A 21,935-nucleotide genomic window follows, 5' to 3' on the forward strand; every position below is an offset into this window, starting at 1 on the left:
ATAGGTGTTATCTCTATCATCTGGATGTTGTAGCCTCCAGGGTTCATAGAAACATAGAAAAAGACGGCAGATAAGGGCCGCGGCCCATCAAGTCTGCCCACCCTAATGACCTTCCCCTATTTAGCTCGGTGCAGAGATCCCACGTGACAATCCCATTTCTTCTTAAAATCAGGCACGCTGCTCGCCTCGATCACCTGAAGTGGAAGTCTATTCCAGCGATCAACCACTCTTTCAGTGAAAAAGTATTTCCTGGTGTCGCCGTGCAATTTCCCGCCCCTGATTTTCCATGGATGTCCTCTTGTCGCCGTCGGACCTTTGAAAAAGAAGATATCTTCTTCTACCTCAATACGACCCGTGAGGTATTTGAACATCTCGATCATGTCTCCCCTCTCTCTGCGTTCCTCGAGTGAGTATAGCCGTAATTTATCCAGCCGTTCCTTGTACGGGAGATCCTTGAGTCCCGAGACCATCCGGGTGGCCATTCACTGGACTGACTCAAGCCTTAGTACATCCTTGCGGTAATGAGGCCTCCAGAATTGTACGCAGTATTCCAGATGGGACCTCACCATGGATCTATACAACGGCATAATGACTTCAGGCTTGTGGCTGACGAAACTCCTACGTATACATCCTATGATCTGCCTATCCTTAGATGAAGCCCGCTCCACTTGATTGGCAGTCTTCATGTCTTCACTGATGATTACCCCTAAGTCCCGTTGGTCTGAAGGCTGGACAACTTCTTCCTCAAGTTTGTGAAGTGGTCTGTGCTGAAGACGTCAAGATTCCTGGCCTTGTGCAGGATTTTGCTCTGCCTCTTCGTTTGACCCATGGTCAACGCATGCTCGATGATATTGGCTTTTTCAACCCGAATTCCTCTTTTCTCGAGCATGGTCTTTCTCTAGGTGCTTTACCCTGTCTTGAAGTACCTAACTCTTCTTTCCATGTATTGATTGTCAATGCTCAACCTACGGAAGTCTTTCTCTCCGCTGGAGAACCTTTGGGTTTTCTGGTGGGTGAATCTTTTCCTGATGTTGAGGTGTTTATAAAACTGCTGAGTGAACCATAAATCCTACTACACTGCAACAGTCCTTGCTAGGATCTCGCCATTTAGGGTGTAAGTCTCGCATGGATTTTGACTGCAAAGGTGCATGACTTTGCATTTCTTGGCATTGAAACTCAGTTGCCAGGTCCTAGACCATTGCTCCAATAGGAGTAGGTCGTGTTTCATATTGTCCGTTGTGCTCTTGCTTGTTATATTACACAGTTTGGCGTCATCGGCGAATAACGTTATTTTACCGCGAAGCCCCTCAGCCAAGTCCCTTATAAAGATATTGAAAAGGATCGGGCCCAAGACCGAGCCCTGCGGCACTCCGCTGATCACTGCCATCGTTATGGAGGGGGAGCCGTTCACCACCACCCTCTGAAGCCTACCACCAAGTCAGTCCCCAACCCATTTTGTCAAAGTGTCACCTAATCCTATAGAACTCATTTTGCACAACAGCCTGCGGTGTGGGACACTATCAAATGCTTTGCTGAAGTCCAAGTATACAATGTCTAAGGACTCTCCAACATCGAGCTTCCCCGTCACCCAGTCAAAGAAGCTGATCAAGTTGGATTGGCAGGATTTCCCCTTGGTAAATCCATGTTGATGGGGATCCCGTAGATTCTCCACATACAGGATCTTTTCTAATTGGTGTTTGATTAGAGTTTCCATTAGTTTGCTCACTATTGATGTGAGACTCACTGGTCTGTAGTTCTCAGCCTCTGTCCTGCAACCTTTTTTGTGGAGTGGAATGACGTTAGCCGTTTTCCAGTCCAACGGGACTCTACCTGTACTAAGGGAGAGATTGAAGAGCGCGGATAGTGGTTCCGCCAGGACGTCCCTTAACTCCCTGAGCACCCTGGGGTGTAGGTTGTCTGGCCCCATTGCTTTGTTAACCTTGAGTTTTGACAGCTCACAGTAGACACTGCTTGTTGTAAACTTAAAATTACTAAACGGGTCTACTGAGCCATTCTTTTTTTGTAGCTGAGGGCCGGAACCCGGCGCCTCGCGGGTGAAGACCGAACAGAAGTATTCATTTAACAGTTCAGCTTTTTCCGAGTCTGCTTCTACATAGTTCCCGTCTGGTTTCCTAAGGCATACTATCCCGCTTGTGCTGCGGTTTCTGTCGCTAATATACCTGAAGAAGGATTTATCGCCCTTCTTGATGTTCTTTGCTAAAGTTTCCTCCATTCGGAATTTGGCCTCTCTAACTGCTGTTTTGACGGCTCTTGCCCTAGTCAAATAGACTTCTCTAGAGTCCTGAGATCCTGTATGTTTGTAGGAGATGAACGCTTTTTTCTTCTCTTTTATGAGGTCCGAGATCTCCGCAGAGAACCATTGTGGCTTATTGTTCCTGCGCCGTTTACTCACTGATTTTATATAGTGATTGGTCGCCTCCTGAATGGTAGCTTTCAGAGTCGACCACAGTTCCTCTACGTTATCTGTTCCTGCTCGGTTTTGTAGAGCTTGATGGATGAAATCCCCCATACCCTCAAAGTTGGCGTTCTTGAAGCTAAGTACCCTGGTCAATGTGTTAGTTTTGGCGAAACCCTTCCTGAGTTTGAACCATATCATGTTGTGGTCGCTGGAGGCCAACTTGTCGCCCACTGAGACCTCAGTGACACTTTCACCATTGGTAAGCAATAGGTCCAGTATTGCCTGTTCCCTTGTTGGCTCCAATACCAGTTGCCTCAGTTTAGCTCAGTAAAGTCATAATGCTTAAGCAGGGAGTTTAAGATAAAATTAGCTTTAGAAGGTACAACAACACTGGAAGAGTGTCTATCCAGCCAGATGTCTAATGGAAGATTAAAGTCACCAGCCATAATAAGAGGGAGGGTGTCAAACTCGGCAATGGTGTGGAAAAGTTGAGTAAAAAATTCAGGGGAATCTACATTTGGGGCATATACATTAACAAGAAAAACTTCCTGTGAGAGAATATTTGCCTTAACTATCAACCATCTACCTTCAGTATCATGTTTGACTTCCAGAAGCTGAACTGTAGTAGTTTTGTTACATAATATCGCAACACCATTTTTTCTACCGACCGCTGGAGCCTCTGCCAGATAAGTCAGCCAATTAGTATTACCTAAAAAATAGGAGAGATTGGAGATATGTGTTTCCTGTAAAAAAAACAATGGAAAGCTTGAATTTTTTAAGATGAGTAATGATTTTTATCCCAGGACAAGCAGGCAGGTATTCTCACATATGGGTGACGTCATCGACGGAGCCCGGATGTGGACGCCTCACAAGCAGACTTGCTTGAAGAAACTCGAAGTTTCGAGTCGCCAGCACCGCGCATGCGCGAGTGCCTTCCCACCCAGCGTAGGACGCGTATCCTCAGTTCTCAGTTTTCCGCGGAGCCGAGAAGTCCGTCTTTGACTCTCTGCGTTAACTTCGTTACTTGTGCCTTCACTGAACCGCGGTTTGTAACTTTTTTTCCTCACGAATCGCTGTTCTTTTATTTATTTTATTTTCAGTTAAAAAAAATTTTTTTTTTCCTCTTCCGTCCGTTTTCTGGGACAGGCTGCTCGGCCACAGCCCGAGGGCTTCGATCTTGCAGCGACTATTTTCACTTCTATGTCCCGGCCTGTCACAAAGTGTAGCAAGTGCCAGCACGCGATCTGTCTTATGGACCCACACTGTTGTTGCCACAAGTGCCTTGGGCCGAAACATCATCCTAGGTTGTGCCTGCGCTGTGCTAAGCTTCAGCCTCGAGCTTTCAATCGTTGTTGTATTTTGGTGGACAAGCTCTTCGAGATGGAATCATCTACTGATCCCTCGACTTCAAAGGCGATCTCGGCCTCGACTCCTACCGAGGTTACTTCTGCTTCTACTGCTTCTACCTCTAGCCTCATCAGACCTTCGTCATTTGCAGCGGCTCTTTCTTCGACATCTGCTGTATCTTCCCCTGTTTCCTCAGGTCAGATAGCTCAGCAGTCGGTTCCAGCGGTAGTGATTAAAGTGCCTAAGACTTCCAAGTCGAAGCACTCTCACACTACCTCGAAGGAACCTCCAGCCAAGGCAGGTGGTCCCGTTTCAGACGCGGATCCATCATTGCCGGCTTCTTTCCAGACCATATTGGAGAAGTAATTCATTCAATTCCTTACTAATATGGGACTGAAGCTTCTTCCTCTCATCCAGCCTGGGCATTCAGCAGTCTCCCGCGAGGTCGAGCCGCTTCCACTGCCTCAGGCTGAACTTACTCTTTTTAGGGAGCAGAGTCTCTGTGAGTGTTTGGTCTGGGGCAGATTCTTTGCAAGTGCCTCGGAAGGAATCCTCACACTCTATACAAGGAGCAGAGTCTTTGGGAGTGCATCGAGGTTCCTCCACCAAGCCTCTGGAGCTTCGATCTACAGCCTCCAGTCCCATACATTTGTTATTACCATCGGCTGCTTCCATCTCCTAGGCGAAGTCTCCTCGATCTTTGAGATCTGCTTCCAGGCACAGTTCTCATCGACGATTGAGGCTTTCTTCGAGGCATCCTTCCAGGCATAGTTCTTCTAAAGAAAGACCTTCTTCCACTAAGCCTCGATCTACTCCAACCTCAACTAGGCCACCGACTCTTCTTTCAAGGTCTCCAATGCCGGACCTCGAGGATGTCCCGGTTTCGATTGCCTCGTCCAAGTCACCATATTCCTTTGATGCCTTTTTTCCTGCCGAAGCTTCATCTTCGACCCAGGCTGCCTCAACGTCCTCGAGTCCTTCTTGAGGCAAAGCATTAGCAGATCAGCTATCTTTCTCATCTTTTCTTCGTCAGATGGCTGTGGACTTGGATCTTCAATTAGATACTGGCTCCAAATACTCTAAGGAATATCTAGAAGTCATGCATCTTCCTCAACCTCTGGCAGAGTCTCTTAAGCTTCCACTTCATAAGCTTTTGAATCAGACTTTTGGTCGATGCATGGAAACACCTTTTTCCATACCAGCTGTTCCAGGAAAATTGGACTCTAGGTATAATACTGTGCATCGCAAAGGGTTTGACAACTCGCAGTTATCTCATCAATCCCTACTTGTCGAGTCCTCCTTGAAGAGGTCCAATCCTTCAAGGTTTATGCCACCGTTCCTCCTGGAAGGGAAGGGAAAACTATGGACAAATTCAGACATCGCATCTATCAAAATGCCATGATGTCCTCTAAAGTCCTCAATTATAATTTTCAATTCATTACTTATTTTGAATTCCTTATTTCTCTATTGCCAAAGTTTTTGACTTATCTGGATACTCAAAAGCATTTTGAATTTCAAGAAGTCCTGGCTTCTTTATCCTAACTCAGATTACATCTCCTGCAGTCATATTACGATGCCTTCGAGTTGTCTGCCCGGGCAGCTGCTTGTTCTGTGGCTATGCGTCGCCTTGCTTGGCTTCGTACAATTGACATGGACCCTAATCTTCAGGACCGCTAATATCCCTTGTGACAGCAATGACCTCTTCAATGAATCCATCGAGGCAGCCACAAAGAAATTGTCTGACCATGAGAAATCCTTTGCTTCTATTGTCAGACCCAAGCCAAAGCCAGCTCCTGCAAAACCTGCATGCCCTGCTCCTATCTATCAGTGGCGTTTTACTCCGAGGACGGCTCCTTATAATCGCCCTCCTCTAAAGAAACAGCAGCCTCAGAAACAACAGAAACCTCAACATTCTGTTGCACCTAAGGCTACTCAGCCTTTTAGACTGTTTACAACAGATCATAACCTCCATTGTTCTGACTCTGTCTCATTTTCCCCCTATAGGAAGTCGTCTCCATCATTTTTACCACCGATGGACGATAATTACATCTGACCTCTGGATACTTTCCATCATCAGGGAAGGATACTCTCTTCATTTCTCTCAGATTCCACCAGAGCTTCCTCCAAGAGAGTATTCTTCCAATCCATCCCAGACTGCCCTTCTTCTTCAGCAAGCTCAAGCTCTGCTTCGTCTCCATGCCATTGAACCAGTTCCCTTGGAATAGCAGAACAGGGCATTTTATTCCCGTTACTTCCTTGTTCCGAAGAAGACGGGCGATCTGCGACCCATTCTGGATCTCAGGGCTCTCAACAAATTTCTAGTCAAAGAAAAATTTTGAATGTTGTCCCTGGCATCCCTTTATCCCCTTCTTGAGCAAAACGACTGGTTATGCTCTCTGGATCTCAAGGAGGTCTACACTCATATCCCCATTCATCCGGCCTCCCGTCAGTACCTCAGATTTCGGGTGGGGAATCTGCATTTTCAATACAAAGTACTACCCTTCGGCCTGGCCTCGTCTCCCAGAGTGTTCACCAAGTGCCTGGTAGTAGTAGCAGCAGCTCTAAGGAATCATGGTCTTCAGATATTTCCCTACCTAAATGACTGGCTCATCAAAGATTCCACATCTCAAGCGGTTATTGTAGCGACCCAATAGATTATCTGGTTCCTACAAAGTCTGGGATTCAAAATCAACTTTCCCAAATCTCAGCTTCAGCCCTCACAGAATCTACAGTTCATTGGAGCTGTTCTGGACACTGTCCAACTCAGAGCCTTCCTTCCACAACAACGTCTGGAAGCTCTTCTTCAACTCTGTCATACAGTGTCTTCCTGCTCTTCCATCTCAGCGAGACACATGATGGTACTTCTGGGTCACATGGCCTCCACAGTACACGTAACTCCTTTTGCCAGACATCACCTCAGAATTCCTCGGTGGACCCTGGCATTTCAATGGACGCAAGTTTGCGACCCTCCTTCTCAACACATCTCAGTCACTCCTTCACTGAAGAAGTCTCTCCGTTGGTGGATGCTCTCTTCCAATCTTTCTAGAGGCTTGCTTTTTCAAACGCCCTCCCATCAGAAGGTTCTCACGACAGACTCTTCGACCTACGCTTGGGGAGCTCATCTCGATGGTCTCCGTACTCAAGGCCTCTGGACCAGTACGGATCGTCAGTGTCATATCAATCTGTTGGAACTCAGAGCGATCCTCAAAGCTCTCAATGCTTTTCAACATCTTCTTCACGACCAAGTGGTCCTCATTTGGACGGACAACCAAGTCGCCATGTATTATGTCAACAAACAAGGAGGGACGGGGTCTGCCTCCCTTTGTCAAGAAGCTGTAAAGGTTTGGGACTGGGCAATTCGCCACAACACCTTCCTCAAAGCTGTCTACATTCAAGGGGTGAACAATTGCATGGCGGACAACTTGAGTCGTCTCCTGCAGCCTCACGAATGGACACTCCATTCCGCCCCTCTTCATCACATTTTTTCACAGTGGGGAACGCCTCAGATAGACCTCTTTGCAGCTCCCCACAACTACAAACTGCCTCAATTCTGCTCCAGGATATACTCTCCTCATTGCCTTGAGGTAGATGCTTTTCTTCTGAAATGGTCGAATCTTTTCCTCTATGCATTCCTTCCATTCCCTCTCATTCTCAAGACTATGGTCAAGTTGAAGAACGATCATGCCACCATGATTCTAATTGCTCCTCGGTGGCCGAGACAACCTTGGTACTCCCTTCTACTTCAACTCAGCAGCAGGGAGCCATACCTTTTACCAGTTTTTCCTTCTCTGCTTACACAGAGTCAAGGATCTCTGCTTCATCCCAACCTGCAGTCTCTACACCTGACAGCTTAGTACCTCTCAACATAAACCCTCTTCAGTTTTCTCAATCTGTAAGAGATGTTTTAGAAGCCTCTAGGAAGCTTACCACTAGACAATGCTATCACCAAAAGTGGACTAGATTTTCTACATGGTGTTTTTCTCATCATAAGGAGCCTCAGCATTCCTCCTTATCTTCTGTTTTGGACTACCTTTTGCACTTATCCAATTCTGGCCTCAAATCTACCTATCCGAGTCCATCTCAGTGCAATTGCAGCTTTCCATCAGCCTATTGAAGGGAAACCCCTCTCTGCTCATCCGGTGGTTTCCAGATTTATGAAAGGACTTTTCAATGTCAAACCTCCTCTCAAACCGCCTCCTGTGGTTTGGGACCTCAATGTTGTCCTTTCTCAACTCATGAAGCCTCCATTTGAACCAACTGATAAGGCTCATCTGAAGTATCTCACTTGGAAAGTGGTGTTTCTTTTAGCCCTCAATTCTACTCATCGAGTTATTGAGCTGCAAGCTTTAGTTGCTGACCCACCGTTCACAGTGTTCCATCATGACAAAGTGGTTCTTTGTACTCATCCTAAATTCCTCCCTAAGGTGGTCTCGGAATTTCATCTCAACCAATCCATTGTTCATCCAGTGTTTTTTCCAAAACCTCATTCTCATCCTGGACAAGTTGCTCTTCATACTCCGGACTGTAAACGTGCTTTGGCCTTCTATTTAGAATGCACCAAACCACACAGAAAAAGCCAAACTACTGAATGATTACTTCTGCTCAGTCTTTACCTGCGAGGCACCAGGGCACGGGCCACAGCTGGAAGCAAAGCAAAGCAAGGAAGACCCATTTTAGAATTTTGAGTTCACACCAGCTGATGTGTACAGAGAACTGACAGGACTCAAGGTGAACAAAGCCATGGGACCGGACGAGTTGCATCCAAGAGTGCTCAGGGAACTAGGTGATGTTCTGGCGAAACCGTTAGCCATGCTCTTCAATCTCTCCCTAAGTACAGGGAGAGTACCCCTGGACTGGAAAACAGCAAACATCGTTCCTCTGCACAAAAAGGGATGCAGAGCAGAGGCTGCGAACTACAGACCAGTGAGTCTCACATCAATAGTGTGTAAACTCATGGAAACTCTACTTAAAGGTAAATTAGACTCGATATTGGATGAAGGGAATCTAAGGGATCCCTGTCAACATGGGTTCACCAGAGGCAGGTCATGCCAATCCAATCTTATAAGCTTCTTTGATTGGGTGACAAGAAAGCTAGACTCAGGAGAGGCTCTGGACATAGTATACTTAGATTTCAGTAAAGCTTTCGACAGTGTCCCGCACCGTAGACTATTAAACAAGATGAAATCGATGGGGTTGGGTGAGAAACTGCATGGGTCAATGATTGGGTGGTGGTCAACGGCATCCTCTCTGAGACTTCGGAGGTGACTAGTGGAGTGCCGCAGGGCTCAGTCCTGGGACCATCCCTTTTCAACATATTCATAAGGGACTTGACCCGGGGGCTTCAGGGTAAAGTATCACTGTTTGCCGACGACGCCAAACTGTGTAACATAGTAAGTGAAAGCAACCTCAAGGACAGTATGACGCAGGATCTGATCACGTTGGAAAACTGGTCCTCGACATGGCAGCTGGGCTTCAACGCTAAAAAATGTAAGGTCATGCATCTCGGCAGCGGAAATCCATGCAGAACATACTCCTTGAATGGAGAAACGCTAGCTAGGACTTCAGAGGAACGGGACTTGGGGGTAATCATCAGTGCATACATGAAGGCTGCCAAACAAGTAGAGAAGGCCTCATCTAAGGCAAGGCAAATGATGGGATGTATCAATAGACGCTTCGTCAGCCGCAAACCTGAAGTCATAATGCCACTCTACAGAACCATGGTGAGACCTCATCTGGAATACTGTGTGCAATTCTGGAGGCCACATTACCGGAAAGATGTGCTTCGAGCTGAGTCAGTCCAGCGGATGGCCACTAGGATGGTCGCCGGACTCAAGGGTCTCTCATATGAAGAAAGACTGGGCAAACTGCAGCTCTATACCCTGGAGGAGCGCAGAGAAAGGGGTGACATGATTGAGACATTTAAGTACGTCACAGGTCGTGTCGAGGTGGAAAACGATATATTCTTTCCCAAGGGACCCTCGGTCACAAGGGGGCACCCGCTCAAACTCAGAGGGGGGAAATTTAGTGGTGACACCAGGAAGTATTTCTTCACGGAAAGGGTGGTAGATCACTGGAACAGACTTCCGGTGCAGGTGATCAAGGCCACCAGCGTGCTCGATTTTAAGAATAAATGGGACATCCATGTGGGATCCCTACGAGGGTCAAGTTAAGGAACTAGGTCACTAGCACTCAGACTCAATGGGGTGGGTCAATAGAGTGGGCAGACTTGATGGGCTGTGGCCCTTTTCTGCCGTCATCTTTCTATGTTTCTATCTTATTTCTAAGCGTACCATCTCCAACTGGATGGCGGCTTGTATCTCATTCTGCTATGCCCAGGCTGGATTACCCCTTCACAGTAAAGTCACAGCCCATAAGGTTAGAGCTATGGCAGCTTCAGTAGCTTTCCTCAGATCTACACCTATTGAGGAAATTTGTAGAGCTGCTACTTGGTCCTTGGTTCATACCTTTACTTCTCACTATTGTCTGGACACTTTCTCCAGACGGGATGGACAGTTTGGCCAAACAGTATTACAAAATTTATTCTCATAAATTGCCAACACTCCCACTATTCCATTCTGGTTAGCTTGAAGGTCACCCATATGTGAGAATATTTGCCTGCTTATCCTGGGATAAAGCACAGTTACTTACCGTAACACGTGTTATCCAGGGACAGCAGGCAGCTGTTCTCACAACCCACCCACCTGCCCTGGTTGGCTTCTCTGCTAGCTATCTGAACTGAAGAGACGCGCCCTACGCTGGGCGGGAAGGCACTCGCGCATGCGCGGTGCGGGCAACTCGAAACTTCGAGTTTCTTCAAGCAAGTCTGCTTGTGAGGCGTCCGCATCCGGGGTCCATCGATGACATCACCCATATGTGAGAATACCTGCCTGCTTGTCCTGGGATAAAAATCATTACTCATCTTAAAAAATTCAAGCCTTCCATTGTTTTTTTAAAGGAAACACAATAACTTAGATGTTATTTCAAGTCCTCATTCTGAATGCATGTGATGTAATCATTTACTTCACAACCTCCTTCCTACCCACCAATTTAATTATTTACTTATCAATTTATTGAAATATTTATAACAAAATAGTTAAAAAAATGCTTTCAGAATGAGGACTTGAAATAACATCTAAGTTATAAGAGGTCTCTTTACTGAGAATTATGCATATTTATGATACTTCAATCTCATTATAGATTTTGAGGATGAGTTCTATCTGCAAATTTGGTTATTGTTTATATGTTTAAGATAAGTGGGTTAATAAATCAAATTTATTTATAATTTAAAGCACCATATGTGCAAAAGTAAAATTGTTGAATAAAGGTATTATAAATTATCCTTTAGACCCCCATCTGGTTAGTTTGTATACATTCAAGTGTGGGTTGGATAATCTATGAATTGATCCGTGTATGAAGTTTGAGTTACAAAATACAGGAGACACAGCAACACAAACACCAAGTAGTACATTGAGGAATAAAACGAAGATAAAGAAATATGCACAGGGAGAGGGAGGGGACTATATGAAGGGAGATGCCCACAAAAATCCAGGAAGAAGAAAAAGGAAGAAAAGCAAGCAATAAAAGGTTCAAATATTAATTTGTTAGGGTTCATCAGATAAAGAAAAAATAATGTAGTAGGAGAAAATCAGGTGAAAGAAAATGGAGTCGCATCGAGGGAGGAAGAGAGACAGAAAGCAGGAGCGAGAAGAAGGCAGTTCAAATGGTGGTGAAAGCACATGTAATAGATAAACAATCAGAAACTGTAAAATGCTGTAAAACCAAACAAGTGAACGAGAATTCAGCATTTGCAAAAGTTGAATTTTGAATTGTAGCTGAGTCTAACAGTGATACCAGACAGGCACCAGTGAACGAAGGCAAGACAGTCAGGTTCCCATTCCTTTGGACTGAATTTGATTCAGATGCTCTTGGAGTAAATCAGGTGAGTCAAAGACTTTGGTAGCATTGTTTATAGTAACAATCATTCTTGCTGGGTATTGCAGACCATATCGGGCATTCATTGATTTTAATCTGGGTCTCATAGCCAGAAAGGACTTTCTTTTTCTGGCAGTAGTTTGAGCCAGATCAGGAACAATAAAAATCTTTCTTCCATCAATGATCAATCCAGTGTGTGCTCTAGCTGTAATGAGTATACGCAGAGCTTGTTGAAAGCGGAGAAATCTAATAACAATCGGGCGTGGGGAAGATTGATTTTGTGTCATTCTGGAGGGAACTCTGTGAGAGCGTACAATATCAATGTCATTTTCAGGCTCAAGCTGTAGTACTTTAGGTAACCATTTCTGTAGAAAAGCAGTCATGTCAGACCCCTCAATTCCTTCCTTTAAGCCAATAATTCTCAAATTATTTCTACGACTGCGATTAGCCAGATCTTTCAGGTCTTTTATCTAACTTTTTGAAACGTTTGTCCATAAGGCTCTGAGATTGTGCTGATTCCAGTGCAGCAGCTTCAGCAAGTGCTTCAAGCTTTTCAAAGCGCAGCTGAAAGTTGGATAGTGAAGTATTAATCTCAGCCAGATCAGCTTTTAATTCTCTGGTAGCTTCAAAGTGTTTAGTTGTCAATTCCTTGAGGGCACAAAGTTCATCCAGTACAATATCACTTGCAGTAGTGGCTTTCTTTTCAGGTGAAAGTTTTTCAGGAGTTGGTGGATCCGGTTTGGTTCTTTTCATACCAGCAGGAGAGCTAGTAGCTACATCCATTTTACATGGTTTTGATGCCGACATTTTCCTTTATCTGGATTGCAGAAAAAAAAATATGTTTTTTGATAGATATGTTTAGTCCGGCTTTGAAAGAAATTGAAGTAAAGGAGGAGAGCAGAGTTCAGGCTTCTATCTTGTCTAGAGCTCGGACACGCCCCCCTAAAAATGAAGTTTTTAGTATCTTACTCCTGGAGGAATTCTGCGTAACTGTGCAGCACAGAATTTGCACAAAATGCCCCATCCCCTCCTCCCCTGCATGGGTCTAGCCTCTCTCCCTCCCTCTGTTCAACCCCCCTCCCTGTAAGATCAGACATACCTGCAGGCCTCCTCCTATGGAAGCAGCAGTAGTGGCAGCTGGCTGGCAGAGGCAGCACTGTGAACATCTGCTTCTGGCTGGCCCCACCAAGGCCTTTCCTCTGCCACATCACTTCTTGTAGATAGATGATGCAGCAGAGGGAGGGCCTTGACAGGGCCAGCTGCAAGCAGCCTGTTCACTGTGCTGCCTCTGCGGCTGGCTGCTGCTGCTCTGGGAGGCACGCGTGAGGGAGTCAGTTGGAGAGAGGCCAGACATTCGTAGGGGAAGGGATGGGAACATGGATGCTGGACCACAATTGGGGGAAGAATGAGGAAACATGGATGCTGGGCCTGTGATGGGGGAAGAGAAAGAAACATGGATCCTGGACTGCAAGTGGGTGGGGGGGAGGAGAGGAGGAGACATGGATTTTAGACCCGTAAGTAGAGGAGAAAAGGGATGGGAAGAAAACTCAGACCAGGAAAGGGTGGTGGAAGAGATACTTGACTGTAGAGAGAGGGATAGAGAGATGACAGACCATGGGGAGTAGGAAAGGGATTCAGGGTGCAAGCGAGAGAAATTGTGGGTGGGGTGGGGTGAGGGGACATGGATGCTGGACCCACAAGTGGAGTGAGGGGATGGAAGAGAGAGTGATCAAGACCAGAAAGGGAAGAAGAGATTCTTAGCCAGTGGAGAAAGGGAGAGAGAGATGACAGACTATGGGAGCCAAGGAGGAGCTTCAGGGTTTGAGTGGAAGAGGAGTGGGATTTAGAGAGAGACAGAACTGTAGTTGGAGTGAGTGAGAGAGGGACTGAGGAGGCTGGAACCCGAGAAAGGAAAAGTCAGGAAGGAATTTCAGGCCTCAGGATAAGAGAATTCTATGCAAAACACTACAAATAAACTTTAGCAGAATTTTGAAATATTGTTTGTAGAATTTTCAAAAATTTTGCACAGAAAAATTCTGCCAGGAGTAGTATCTACAGCAGTGTATCTCAAACTGTGTTGCCACAGCACACTAGTGTGCCTCCTGAGAATTCAGGTGTGCCATGGCATACTGGGGAGGAGGAAAGGCACTGGCTGACTGACTACAGGACATGCGTCTTGCGGTGAGAGGCACGTCCTGTAGGCAATCAGCCAGCGCCTCTCCTCTTCAGCCCTCTTCCCTGCTGGCGTCTTGGGGCCCGTCTGAAAGGCCTTCACGCATGCTCGGATGTTGACATGATAATGTCACCCATGGCAACGCTCGTGCACTTCTGTGTGCCTTGAGCTGCAGTCACTACCTTTAGTGTGCCGCAGCTCGAGAAAGTTTGCAGGACACTGATCTACAGTATTTGCCACAATAAATTCAGCTTTCTCTTCATCTGTACAAACTGGCTGGCACTGAGTAAATTATGGAGGAAGGAAGCACAGTTGCTATTACTGTGTTGGCCAGAAAGCATTTCTTAAGGAATTGTCATAATAGAAGTCTCTCAAGCTCTTGGTGCCAGCAAGGGTTATTGTCTGAGTCTCCAGAGTTGAGGAGAAAGGAGAAAAAATATGTACAAACTGTCTTCCACCTTGAACTATCACAATTGTTCCACCCTAGATAAGTCTGAAAAGTTTGAGTTTGCTGAAACTATATACATTCACTATGGGGGGAAATCCATAGCATTGCAAAGATTAGCATGACATACAGCAATATGTTATACCGTGTGCTCATCTCAACATGAAAATAAGGTAGAACGAAAAAAAGAGCCCTAATTCAAACCGAGTTGGAAAAGAATAAAGAGAGAGGAAACCTACTAGGCATTAAAAATGGAAAGAAAAAGAAAATTGTAATGTAGCTTGGCCTACCTGGCATTTTCTAATCTAAGTATGGGTAAGTGATAGTAGATTTAATCAGATAAACCTTTCATCTACTTTGTAAATAAACACTGGATTTCATAACCTGTCCTATACTAACTTAAAATATCTGGGCCACAGAGTGCAGCCTCCAACTGCCCCCAAAACTCTGAAAAGAGCAGGTAGAGAATAAACAGAGAGGTCTATGATTATTTCTTTATTTTAAATTCAGATCACAAGAACATAAAGGAGCCCTTTTGCTAAAATGCACTAAAATTTACAGTTGCATAACATAACATAAAAATCGATTTCTAGACAGCATAAGCTTGTAGTTCTATGCGGTTTACAAAAGACTGAATGAAAACAACAATTAGGAAATTTAAGTGCTCTTTTTACTAAGCTACGTTAGCGTTTTTAGCGCACACAGCATTTTAGTGCGGCTAAACCCGCGATACGCAGCTAGAACCGCGTTAAGTTCTAGCTAGCATGGCAATTTAGCGCACACTATTCCACACGTTAAAGCCCTAATGCGGCTTAGTAAAAGGAGCCCTAAGATGAAAATTAATTGCTTAAAAATTTAGAAAATAAATAAGTTTTCAGGTGTCTCCTAAATTCTAAATAAGAAAATGAAACAGTAAACAACTGCTTAAAATCCTTATCCCAAATAGCAGCCTGATACGAAAGCATACATTTATGATACCTTTTAAACTTGCAACCCTTCACTGATGAATAAACAAAGCATGGGTTTTATGAGAATATTTTTGAGTGGAAGCTGAAAATAAATCGATCAATTACAGTGGAGCTTGACCCATCAGGACTCTATAATAAATACAACCTAGCAATGCATGCCTCAATCGGTAGCCAATATAATTCCCGAAACAAGAGGGTGATGTGACCAAACTTGCTCAGGCCAAAAATAAGTCTAGCTGCAGTGTTCTGTATAATTCGCATCCTGGAAATAGTTTTTTTTGACACTTGCTAAATAGACAATGTTATAATAGTCAAGATGACTCAACACTAGTGATTGAATTAATATCTTAAATGCCAAGAAATCAAAATATGCTCCATAGTTTCCATAAAATGTGGAAACCTTTGAGTACTACCGAGTCCACTTGATTTTGCATAGTCAAATACTGGTCAAGAATAACTCCTAATATTTTGACAGAGGAATGGATTGGATATTGTAGTTTTTACGGTAATGGAAGCTTCTGAAGCTTCCTGATATGGTGAGGCAAATAAAAACCTTGTCTTATCAGAATTCAGTTTTAATCTGAGTTCCTTCATCCAACCCTCAATGAACCAAATAACTTCTTCGATGGTATCAATAATACTAGGAACTGTTGATGGACATGGAATGATTACCGTGATATCAAGCTTTACTCCCAGATTACATAATCTGGTACCCATCGAGGAGACATAAACATTAAATAAAAGAGGGGACAGTGGGGAACCCTGAAGAATGCCACATGGATTTTTCCACTCAGGAGAACACACATTGTCCATATGGACCTGATAAGTTGCTATAACTTAATGTGTGATTTTACTACACAGTAGTTACAAATTTTATGTGGCACCTTTTGGGAGCATTTCCACTCTTTATTGCATGTCATGCATTAATGTTCACATTTAATGCATGTTACCTGCTGAGAGTTAACATAGAACCACTTACAAGGCAGTAAGGGGCTGATTTTGGAAGTGGTACCTGCCACGTGTCAATCACTGACAAGTACCACTTCCAGAATCGCAATGAGCAGGGACCCTAGACCCTGGAGATGTAGGCCAAGGTTTAATAGGCCTACATTTCCAGCGCCTAGGGTCCTATCAGAATCAAGGCCAGCAGTACATAGTGACGCCGTAGTCTGGCACCACACCTAAACACACCCACGGGCTTCGGCATCACTATGCACTGCTGGCCTCCAGGGACCTAGGTTTTAATGTACAGAGCTGCATGCATCTGGTAGTGCTACAGAAATAATAAATAGTAGTAGTAGCAGTGCTGGTCCCAGAGGCCATGTAGCGGCGGCTGTTTTGTGTTTTTTTAATGAGGGTTTAACTGGCATGACCAATTATTGTGCCCCTTAAACCCAATTAAACCACTTACGTTAGGCGCCTGCTACTGCCTAACGTAAGACATAAAAACATAAGAATAGCCTTACTGGGTCAGACTAATGGTCCATCAAGCCCAGTAGCCCATTTTCACGGTGGCCAATCCAGTCACTAGTATCAGGCCAAAACCTAAGACAACTTTTTTATGAATCTGGTCCTAAGTGGTTCCATGTTAAATCTATATTAGCCAGTTAGCACATGGTAAGAGTAACACACTAGCTGGCTAATGCTTCCATGCCCATCCTCTGCCCATGCTACATCCCCTATGGAAAAAAATCTGAAAAATACACTAATGTGCAGTTCAGTACACAGAAACAGACAAACTACCACAAAACCCTGTAATGCAGTTGCACAGTAGCTTGTTTCCATGTGTTAAGAGCGTAATACTCTTTAGTAAAAGGGCCCCTAAATGCAGTAACAGAGAAAATTCCTTCTACATCAAAAGCAGGCTGAAAGCAATCTTATATTTATCATAATCCTCCTTTTTGGATTTCCTGAAATATTTCGTCAGTACCTATGTGTGAATATGATTTTTTCCCCAAGTTATTCATGCCCTTTTCCTATGGCTAGTAAATCACAATATTAGTATAGCTAGAAAACTTTATAGCCAAATTAGATTCTTTACTTTTCTTTTCTTTTCTTCTTTTTGTTTTTGTTTTTTTTAAATCAAGTATGGGATTTGAACTTGCTGATTGGTCATACTTATGTAAGAAAGGACAAATATTTCTCAGTTTACTAAAACTTGGCATGTTTTTGTATGCCAAGACCATCATCATATAATCCTACTATTTTTTAGCTTGTTACATTAACGGGTGCTAGAATAGATGTGTAGACTTGCGCATTTCTTTCTTTCTTTCTCTTTCTGTCTGTCTCTCTCCCTGGCCCCCTGTTTGTCTTTCTTTCTATCTCTCTCCCTGTCCTCCTGTCTGTCTGTCTTTTTTTTTTTTCTCTCTCCCTGGCCCCCTGTCTGTCTTTCTTTCTGTCTCTCTCCCTGGCCCCCCTGTCTGTCTGTCTTTCTTTCTTTCTGTCTCATCCCCCTGTTCAGCAGCACCCCTTCCCTGCTCCCCCTGTCCAGCAGTAGCCCTTCTCCCTTTCTTTTACCTCCCCCTTGTCCAGTAGCACCCCTTCCCTGCTTCCCCTGTCCTGCAGTAGCCCTTATCCCTTCCTTTTACCGCCCCCCTGTCTAGCAGCACCCCATTCACTGCTCCCCTGTCCAGCAGTAGCCCTTTCCCCTTCCTTTTACCTCCCCCTGGCCAGTAGCACCCCATTCACTGCTCCCCCTGTCCAGCAGTAGCCCTTCTCTGCTCCCCCTGTCCAGCAGTAGCCCTTCTCCCTTACTTTTACCTCCCCCTTCCAGTAGTACCCCTTCTCCCTTCCCTGCTCCCTGACCAGCATCCGCTAGGCCGGGCAGCCTTGGGGCTTTTACTAGGCCGGCCAGCCTCGCAATATTGAAGTGGGCCAGCCTAGCAAATGCCCTGCGGCTGCTGCTGACTAATCAGAAGGCAGAAAATCAGCTGGCGTCGGAGATCAGGGCAGGAAATCAGCTGAGGCAGGCACTGCGCATGCGCGGCATGGGAGCATGGATCACGAAGCACAGACGCACTGAGATTGAAGTGCGCACGCACATCATGTCTTACATCAGGAGGTTTTAATCTTTTTTTGGTTCTGCACCCCTTTAACTGATCAGTGAAACCCTTGCACTCTCCTTTCATAAATCACATGTCCATTAGTGACTACTGAGAGCTACATATGTTGCAGTTAGCCACTAACAGTGCTAATTGCTATGTCACTAAAATTACAATAGTAAACAGTTATACTACTAATAACTAACTGCCTTCACTCTGTCTAGAAAGTTTCACTAAATTGCCACAGACTTCAAGATGGAAAGGGGATGGGACTTGTATACCACTTTTTTGCACTTACACATTCAAAGCAGTTTACTTATACACAGGAATTTATTTTGTACCTGGGGCATTGGAGGATGAAGTGACTTGCTCAGGATCACAAGGAACAGCGCTGGGATTTGATCCCACAACCTCGGGGTGCAGAGGCAGCAGCTCTACAACTAGGCCATTCTTCACCTCTTTACACCATGTTTGAACTCTTCCAGCACCCCCTAAGGGATGCCAGCACCACTAGTTAAGAATCCCCCTGCCTTACATCCTAGAGTATTCACATATATGTGTGTGTGGATATGCATGACAGATTCATATGACATCATCCAATATATTTTTTTTCTATAATGGCCCTTTAGAAATGTTTTAAATAAACTGTTAAATTACAACATGTTGTTAAATGTTTTCTTATTGTGCTGATCATGTGTCTGTAGGTTGCTTCTGTATGTCTGCTGTGACTAGTAAACTAAAAAAGCAATGCTATGGGAGGCCAAGAAAACATTGAAGATGTATATGTTGCTGTGATTCGCCCAAAGAATCCTGCAAGCCTCAATTCTCGTGAATATCGTGCAAAGTCCTATGAGGTAAGGAAAAACAATTCTCATAATTTTAGCTTTTCAAACTTTCTGATTGTAGTTAATGATACTGTGAAGTAGTAAGGCATTCCAGGTTTTCATCAGTAGGGATTCAGCATGTTGAAAGTGGTTTGGGTTGGCCAATCACAATCCAGTGTGCTCCAAATCCTTTAGTAACTGTTTTGGATAGGCTAGTGGCAGCATGAACCTTTGTGTGCGAAATGGGGATACAGGCAGTCCCCGGTTTAAGAACGCCCTCGACTTATGTCAAATTCATACTTAAGAACCAGGGTCATGCCTTTTCCTTCCTGTGTCAGTATGTTCCTTCTTCCGCCCTTCCTGTCCAAATGTGACCCTCCTCCTTCATTCCATGTCCCAACGTGCCCCTCGTCATCTTTCCCTCTGTTCTGAGTCCCAAATTCGTGCCACCTCCCATGGGTGTTTTCCTCCTCTGGCTGGCTGGCTGGCTCCCTCCTCTCATGCAGTTTTCTTTACAAAGCCACGGCTGACACGGCAGCCTGACCATGCGTCACTGGTGTTTACTTCCTCTGGCTGTCTCTCTCCTCTCAGGGCACTTCTGTTCGTAAAGCCGCAGCCGCTGGTTCCTCCACGAAGCTTGCAGCTGACCCAGAAGCCTTATAGACTGTTAATGTTTTTATAGACTGTGTACTGTACAACTGTTTATGTTAAAGTGTTCCATGAGGTTGCAGTAATAATAATAATAAATAATAATAATAATAACAGTTTATATACCGCAGGACCGTGAATGCAGTTTACAATGATTAGAAATGTTGCAGATTGAGTGAATAAACAAGTACAGACTTGGTGATTGATAGTTCTTGCAATCGGTGGTGAGAATTAAGATTGATTAGGTTGGTTTCCTAAGTATTTCAGGAACAGATGTGTTTTTAGGCTTTTCCTGATTCCCATGAGTAATTGTTCAAGGTCTTTACCCCATAATGCTGCTTGATGTGCGAGAAGATGTTGGTGATGACTTTTAAATTTACAGCCTCTAACCGGTAGAGAAACAAAGTTCGTGTGTGAGCTTCGCTTGTGTCTGTTGGTTGTGAAAGAGAAAAGGTCTGTTATGTATTTAGGGGCTAAGCCATAGAGTACCTTGAAGCAAAAACAACCAAACTTGAATTTCACACCTGCCTCCATCGGCAGCCAGTGTAAGAGTCGATAGGAAGGTGTCGCGTGATCAAACTTCTTCAGTCCACAAAGTAGTCTAACCGCTGCATTTTGAACTAGTTGCAATCACCGCATATACTTCTGGGGGAGTACCAAATAGGCGATGTTACAATAATCGAGTTGACTCAGTATAAGGGATTGTACCAGAATTCGAAATGAGACATCGAAGTAAGCTCTGATGGACCGAAGCTTCCAGAGGGTGAGAAAGATTTTTCTGATCAAAGAATCTACCTGGTCTTTCATGGTCAGGTTCTGGTCCAGTGTTACTCCCAATATCTTCATAGTGGGTTGAATGGGATAACTAAGGTTATTGATGCACATTGGTGCTTTAGTGTCAAGTGGGTATGGTGATGCTATGAAAAATTTTGTTTTCTCTGAGTTTAGTTTTGGTCTGAATTCAGTCATCCATTGCTCCATCTGATTTAGTACTTCTGTTGCTTTGGGGGTGACTTCTGAGACAGAGTTGGTGAATGGGATAATTATCGTGAAGTCGTCAGCATAGCTAAATAGTTTTATCCCCAACTGGGACAGTTGTGCACCCAATAGGGACATGTAAACATTGAAGAGCAAAGGGGATAGCGGTGATCCTTGTGGCTCGCCAGATGGATTGCTCCATGTATCTGAGAGATCGTGATTAAAATGGCTTGGTAGGTATGTGATATAAGGAAACCTCGGAACCAGTTCAGAACTTCTCCTCTGATTCTGATTGTGTCTAGGCATTGTAACAGTTTTCCATGGTCCACCAAATCAAAGGCAGAACTTATGTCAAATTGCATGATTAGGGCATTGAGGCCCTTACTGAATAAGTAACGCAAATTGTCCAGAATGGCCGCAATTACTGTTTCAGTGCTAAATAGAGGCCTAAAACCAGATTGAGTTTCGTGCAGGAGAGAATTGGTCGAGATATTCCATTAGTTGGGTATGTACCAATCCTTCCATGATTTTTACCATAAATGGAATAGATGCTACTGGTCTATAGTTGGTTATTGATGTTGCTGATTCTTTACAATTTTTTGGGATTGGGGTTATTATAATATGACCATTGTTGGTGAGGAATTTTCCATTGTTTAGGTTATTGGTTAGATAATTCAATAGGGATAGTTTAAAGCCTAGTGGAGCTGCTTTCATAATCTCTGGGGGACATGAGTCCAAGACAGTATGAATTAGAGTATTTGTTATATAATTTGATGTAGTTGTTTCAATCTGAGTTGTGGAAGGAACTCCAGATCATATCCGCTGGTATTTCATTTCTTGGTATATCAATTGATTGATGTTCGTATGCAGGAATTGTCGAGTAGTTTCTTAGGTTTTTGATTTTTGAGTCAAAATGTGCTAGTTTGTTTGCTGAGGGTAGTTTGATATTATGCATGGGTTGAGTGTGGCTTGTGATGTCGAATAAATTTGTAACTATATTGAACAGTTCTTTTGTATTGGCTCCTTTTGAGCTAGTATTAGATGAGTTAATTTTGGTCAAGTAAAAAGTTTTACATTTTTCTTTTATTTGTTGTTTGTAGAGTTTTATGTTGGATCTCCAGATGTTTTAGTCTGACAGTTTTCCCCGTTTTTTTCCAGAT

General features: G+C 44.3%; 1 protein-coding gene across 1 annotated transcript in view; it reads left to right on the forward strand.

Moving 5' to 3' along the window:
* KRIT1 (KRIT1 ankyrin repeat containing) overlaps positions 1 to 21,935 on the forward strand; it is a 178,879-nt gene that overhangs the window by 27,364 nt on the left and 129,580 nt on the right. The window contains exon 2 of the mRNA XM_033931157.1: positions 19,030 to 19,179. Within this exon, the coding sequence (XP_033787048.1) occupies positions 19,078 to 19,179 (102 nt within the window). The 5' untranslated portion in view covers positions 19,030 to 19,077. The remainder of the gene's footprint in view (positions 1 to 19,029; positions 19,180 to 21,935) is intronic.

This window comes from Geotrypetes seraphini, chromosome 2, assembly GCF_902459505.1.
Source record: "Geotrypetes seraphini chromosome 2, aGeoSer1.1, whole genome shotgun sequence".
Lineage (NCBI taxonomy): Eukaryota > Metazoa > Chordata > Amphibia > Gymnophiona > Dermophiidae > Geotrypetes > Geotrypetes seraphini.